This window comes from Vombatus ursinus, unplaced genomic scaffold (genome assembly GCF_900497805.2).
Source record: "Vombatus ursinus unplaced genomic scaffold, bare-nosed wombat genome assembly UNPS02014175.1, whole genome shotgun sequence".
Classification (NCBI taxonomy): domain Eukaryota; kingdom Metazoa; phylum Chordata; class Mammalia; order Diprotodontia; family Vombatidae; genus Vombatus; species Vombatus ursinus.
Genome location: NW_020953953.1, coordinates 770,782 through 777,353, shown reverse-complemented (window position 1 = coordinate 777,353; position 6,572 = coordinate 770,782). Strand labels below are relative to the sequence as shown.

Here is a 6,572-nt window from a genome sequence, read left to right as displayed (position 1 = left end):
TGGCTTTTCCTGGGTCCCAGCTTCATGAAGGCCTGCCATCCAGGCTATGCAATTCATAGCAGCCTAGCCCAGTTGGGGGAGAAGTGTGATCTCTGAGAAATCACACATTCCCAGAATCTCAGAATTGGATTCTCTGTGGACCACCTCTACTCTGTATCTGCTTTATCTGCCTAACTTCTCCTCTGAACAAGATGGCCCTGCCCAGCTCAGCTCATTACCTCTTCATTCACCACCATGCTGTTAACTCAAGTCTTGATTAGAACCACCTTTTTATACCTCGTGTCCCCTCTGATTGGAGGGCTGCTGACTGGAGTGCCAAAGTCCACTCAATGTCTTCCTCCACAGAGGGCAGAAACTGGACATGTGGGCTCACTATACTCTGTATCTGCTGCTCTGCCTGGTTTTAAGTCCATGGAACCAGATGTCCCTCTTCTGGATAGCCCCACCCCCACTTTCCTGCCTCTTTTTTTGTGTTTTCTCCCTCCATGAGTCTGTGAGATCCTTTAGGGCAGGGTCTGGTTTGTTTTGTTTGTTTGTTTTTGTTTTTTTTTTTCTGAATTATATACCCAGCAGTTAGCACAGTGCTGGCACATAAGAGGTGCTTAAGAAATGTTTATTGGGTTAGACTGGGTTGGACCTAAGGTGTGATCTATGCTGGCTTCACTCGTAAGAGGCTATATATCCTTTCCTTCAATACCTCCTAGTAGGTAGATCCAGTACTTCTGTCCATGGATCTCTTTCTAACCTAGTGCTCAGTCTCAGTCCCTTCTCCATCTCTGGGCAATGTAATGCTCCAGGCTCCTGGCCAGACTCTGTCTCCAGACCTCTCTTTCTGTCTCCCTAAGGTGCCCTAGGCTGGAAAAAATGATTCCCTATGGCTTTTTCTTGGTTTTTCCAAACAGAATATAGGCTGGTGCATTGTCTAGATTATTGTGGAGAAGGGAGGGTGGTGAGTCAGGCTCCATTGTTTCCTCTCCCTCTGCCATCTTGACTCTGCCTCCAGGAGCATCGAGCTGAAACACCCAGTCTTTGGGTCTCCAGGGGGTGGTAAGGTAGAGTTTTAGATTCCTGCCAAAGCCAGTATCTCCTGGAACAATCATTTTTCTTACTGTGTCTGTTTGGTTCACAATGAATTTAAATAAGGTACGGAGAACCATTTATCTAATAATGCCCAAGGCCTTAGTTACTGTTGAACATTTGGGTCCCTGAATGGTTACACTTTATGAAAATGATCTGGCACCATGGTGATGTTTGCATTCTTCCTACCTCCTTTTAGAAGCAAAAAACCATGTGAATACACCTTCCAAAAGCTTGGTGGACATTCCTCTAAACACACTGAGTTCTAAGGTTATCTCTTGACCAGTGTTCCAAAAGCATCATCCAGCACTTTAATAACTGGTGTCCACCTGATTCACCCCACTTTCATGTATGGCTCCAAGAAGCTGTAGCAGATGCAGAGCCCACCCCCACTAAACCAGTCTCAGTAGGTGAGCTGAACCAGGTGGAGGGTAACCAGCAGGCCTGAAACTCGCAGGCGAGTTAGGGAGATGTCTACCCCGAGCATGTGAAGACTTGCCGCAGCAGACTGGGTGGATGAGAACAGTTTGTTCCAAAGGCCATGAAGGCGGCTGAAGCAGGTGCTGTGGCGGCTTAGAGCTTGGTCAAGCATCAAAGACACCAAGGTCACCAAGTGCATCCTGGGCCATTGCTGGTTTTCTTGACTTTTGTCTTATTACTAGACTGTAATGTCTCAGGAAGAGAGAGTGAGGCCGATGACTTTGGGCAACTCGGCCTCACTTAAATCCAATCGATGCACAAGTGAGGATGATGTCATTGGTCTTCTTCAAAAATGGAGGCCAAACAACAACTAGTGTTTATATGTCACCTACTATGTGCCCGGCACCGTGCTAAGTGATTTACAAATATCATCTCAGTTTGTCCTTCCAACAACCATTGGAGGGAGATGCTGTTATTATTTCTGTTTTACAGATGAGAAAAACAGAAGTTAAAGAACTTGCCCAGGGTCACACAACTCATAAGTGCCTGATGCTTGATTTGAACTGGTCTCTCTCTAACCAGTGCCAAATCTTCTGTGCCATCTAGCTGCCCCTTGTCTTTCATGACAATAGAGCCATATGCCTTGAGTAACACTAATATTACCAGGTATCTAGGGGGGACAGGAGGGGAATCATTTTGTATTCCAATGTATAATTCCAAATACTGCCATTCACTCAATAGTAGGGTTCTCTCTAGGGTACAAGTCCTAGGCCCATCAGAGGTGGGGTTCAGTTCTTTGATTTTGGGCTGCTATCATCGCTCACAGATCTTTATCATACAATTGCTTCCATCATGAATCACTGAAGGAAAGCCTGGGGAAGGCAGAAAGTTCTTTTCCTGAATATGTATGTCCATGGAGGTATGCTTTCTGAGAGAAGAAACAGAAACCTAGCTGTCCTTAATAAGGGCTCAGCAAATGCTTTTTTCCTTCAGAGCTCCATCATGAGCTATTTGATGACTGATAAGGATCTGCCTGTCACTGAAGGCTTCCCTACATTCATTACATTCAAAGGGTTTAATCCCAGTATGAGGTCCCTGATAGCTCACAACTCTTTTTGCCCCACTCCCACCCCAATGCCCCCAAGGCTCTCCCCGATTCATAACATTCAAACCAAAAGGAGGAGAGAAGGAAGTCTTTCAGTTACTTCTCAGATCTCATGAAATGACATAGATGACGTGGAGGAAAGCTTTATAAGAACTATGGAAAACCCTTTGGTAAAAAAAAAAAATCAAATTTTAGAACACATCAGAGGATTTGTCTTACTGAACGTCCCACTTGAATGAAGCCAGTAGAAGCTTTTCCTGCAGGGAAAGCATTGGGTTAAAATGGAAGTGTTGTTAGGCATCAAAGAATGCATAAGATGTGAAAGCCTTTGAGTGCCAACCTTGTCTGTCCTGGACCTGGAAAGTTGGAGCATGCCTTTCTCTTGTCATGAATGCAGGCAGGTTTCCCACATCAGAGAATTCTCAGCAGTCAATGTCCGTTTCTGATTGATAGGATTGATGGGAGCAGCTCAGCTCCCATCATTTGCAGAATACTGAAGGACGGAGCCAATGTCCCACTCCCAAGGAAATCATCAAACTCTTTTGTGAGGAGGACCAGACAGCAGTCTGTGTGCCTGGCTGCCACATGCCAGAGCAGGGGCTCACAAACTCTCCTGCAGAAAAGGCTGTTCACAAGTACGGGGCGAGTTGTACGAGTCAGGGGAAGGACTCAGGACCCATTCACCACCAAGGACTTCCTTTCCTACAGATACAGTCTTCCAACCATCTGCCCTTTCCCTGAGTATTTAGCCCCTCTCCAAGAGCTGTAGCAAAGGGGATACATCCTGATGCAGAGAAAAATGCTGTGTCCTGGGAGTGAGCAGATCAGTTCCGGAACCCTTAGCACCTAAGCTGGGCTCAGTATTAGAATCAGGATCTTTTCTGTTTGTTTCTTTTGCAAAGTCACTACATAGTGATAATGGGCCTGGACTGAAATAGGGATCTCAAAAGTACCTGCTCCTCTGGGAAGCCTGTAGCCATGTCCTTCCTAGTCTCTAGCACTTTGACCCTTCCTGCAGTGGAATATTTTAAGAGAATAACAAGGTATGCTGATGCAATATTGTAGATAGAAGCTCAACGAGGAGACTTTTAGCAAAATTTTGGCCCCTTATTAGGAAATAAGTAGGGAAGGTCCGGTCTAAGATTCTTCCTATCCTTTTCCTTTTCAAGAGGTTATTTTTTTTCTTGACCCTTGAACTTCCCAGAGTGGATGGGCATTTAAATTCTCCAAGCCTTTGTAAATAACCTCCTTTAAGGTCCCACCAAAAGAAAGACACTGAGGAAGATTTTGATCACTTGAATCACTTTCTTGGAGCACTGAAATTCAGACCTTCAAGTGTTTCTTGGGAATTCACAGTCTTCCTTTAGCAACAGGAGAAGTCCTAGGAGATTCTGAACCAGCTGAAGGATGTTGAGGAAGCCAAGAAACTTCTTTCCCAGGAGGAGATAAGCGGCTAATTGCCATTCTGTTAGCAGGAAACCAGGATGACCTGGTCAGCCCTGTGTTCAGCCAAGCAATCAATCCACCCTGAACACTGAGGACCCATTCCTTCCAAACATTGTCCAGGCAGGCAGGCTCCAGGGCATGCACTTTGCAATTTCCTCAGAAATCAGTTGTGGACACCCAGGACACACTATAAACCAGTTCACAACTAAATGCCAATTGGAATATTTTAAGATTAACAATACACTTTCTGAGGGAGGCAAGAAGAGACAAAAAGACCTCAACTGACTGGAATTACTTAGTCTCTTAAATGGGAAGTGGGATTTACAATATATCTTTTTTTTTCAGCCATAAACTGATCTGCCATATTAGCCAGTCTTCAGGAATCTGAGCACCTGGGAGCTAGTGGCCAGATTGTAAAAATCTGAGCAGTGGCTAGATTATGAGAATCAGAGCAGTGGCTAGATTTTAGGAATCTGAGCCTACAATATATCTTAATGGAGAGAGAAGCCTGCCTGGCAGAAAGAAGGCTGCCAACTCTACTGAAGATTGGACTGGAAAAAGCCAAGACCCCTGGCATCAACTAATCCTTTCATTTATACAGATAAAAGAAACTTGAGAACAGGAGGGAGCATTTCTATTTCAATTAAGATGACTATTGATCTTAAGATGGAATGAATGGCAGAGAAGAGATAGAACTATTGGGGTGGGGGGTTCAGGAAAACCCCTCTGGGAAGCTGGGATTGCATGAGGACAGATTACAAACTTACTGTTAACTGTCTCACCTTGGTTCCTTTAGAGACCTTTTGTTGACTGAAGTGGGATAATTAGGCGAGAGTATTGAAAACCTAACCCTTCCTGATGGAGGAAGAATTGTGATGTCTCAACAGTTTGGAGAAAGAGCAAAGGGCCATCAGGGCCAGAACATCTCAGCCATCCAAACCCCTCAGGAAATCATGCTCGAGCTTCAGGGAATCGGGCCACAAACCCAATGTTGAGCTGCTGCAGGTGAGACTTGGGGGAAACTGCCCAGAGCCAGGTGTCGTCGGCCTTGATCTAAGAATAGGTTCTTGTCTTGACTCTTCCCTGATGGTAATGGTAATCTGGGCATTGCCCTACCCCCTTATTTGGGGAGGGTCATTCATCTAATGCATATTTTCTGGGCCAGCTTCCAGTGTTTTCCGATAGGCTTGACTCAGCCTACTGAGGTGTGCTGGGATGCACACCTCAAGAATGGTGGGACTTGGGAATCTAGACCCATGAGAGGGCCCTAATGAACAGACTAAACTGAAAGCAACTCTTTGCTACACCAAGTCAACATTTCCTTTTTGTTTCTCCCCAGGATGTCAGGGAGTTGTTGGGAAGGTAAGTTGTCATTTGGGTATAACTGAGGTTTTTCTGAAGTCCACCTGTTCATCATTTCTTATAGCACAATAGTATTCCATCACATTCATATACCACAACTTGTTCAGCCATTCCCCAACTGATGGGCATCCTCTCAATTTCCAATTCTTGACCACCACAGAAAGAGCTGCTATAAATATTTTTGTACATGTGGGTCCTTTTCCCATTTGTATGATAGAGCCCTAGAAGTGCTATTGTTGGGTCAAAGGGTATGCATGTTTTTATAGCCCTTTGGGCATAGTTCCAAATTGTTCTCCAAAATGGTTGGATTATTTCACAACTTCACCAACAATGCATTAGTGTTCCAATTTTCCCACATCTCCAACATTGATCATTGTCCTATTTTGTCATGTTAGCTAATCTGATAGGTGTGATGTGGTACCTCAGAGTTGTTTTGATTTGCATTTCTCTAATCAATAGTGATTTAGAACATTTAGAAATAATTTTCGGTAATAGGGAAGCAGCCAGGAGAAAGAGAGATTGAACATTTGTAAATAAATTGGGAAGATACAGGAGGGAGTACACTGACCAGAAGATGGGATAGACTGGAATCATTTATGCATGTAAAGGGGTTTGCCTTGGTAACCAAAATGGCCACCTCTTCATGTCAGCTGAGGGCAAAGGAGGAAAAAGAAGGCATCTGACTTATGGGAGATGAGGAGGAGACAAGAGGGCTCTTGGTAAGGGCCCAGTAGAATTATTGAAGGTAAATCAGTGGAACACAGTAGACATACAGTACATAGGAGCCAATTTTCATAGTAATCTTGTGTTTATAAAACAGAAAGACCTAAGTTTTGTGATATGAATTATTTTATAAAAATTGTGGGGAAAACTGGAAAGCAGTCTGGTAGAAATTGGGCATAGATCAATATCTTACAACATAGACCAAGATGAGGTCAAAATGGATACATAATCTAGATGTAGAGGCAGACATCATAAGAAATGAAAAGAATATGGAACATTAACTATCAGACTTATGGAGAGGTGAACAATTTATGAATAAACAAGAGATGGAGAGCATGATGAAATTCAAGATAATTTTTTATTAGTTTAAATTAAAAAGGTTTTGCACAAATAAAACCAATGTAGCCAAAACCAGAAGGATAGCAGAAAATTGGGGGGG

The 6,572-nt window shown here is 43.8% G+C and overlaps 1 protein-coding gene across 1 annotated transcript in view; it reads left to right on the top strand.

Moving 5' to 3' along the window:
- The window catches only part of LOC114041557 (zinc finger protein 345-like), an 18,742-nt gene that overhangs the window by 5,266 nt on the left and 6,904 nt on the right, over positions 1-6,572 (top strand). The window contains exon 2 of the mRNA XM_027860066.1: positions 1,004-1,047. Coding sequence (XP_027715867.1) covers positions 1,004-1,047 — 44 coding nt within the window. The remainder of the gene's footprint in view (positions 1-1,003; positions 1,048-6,572) is intronic.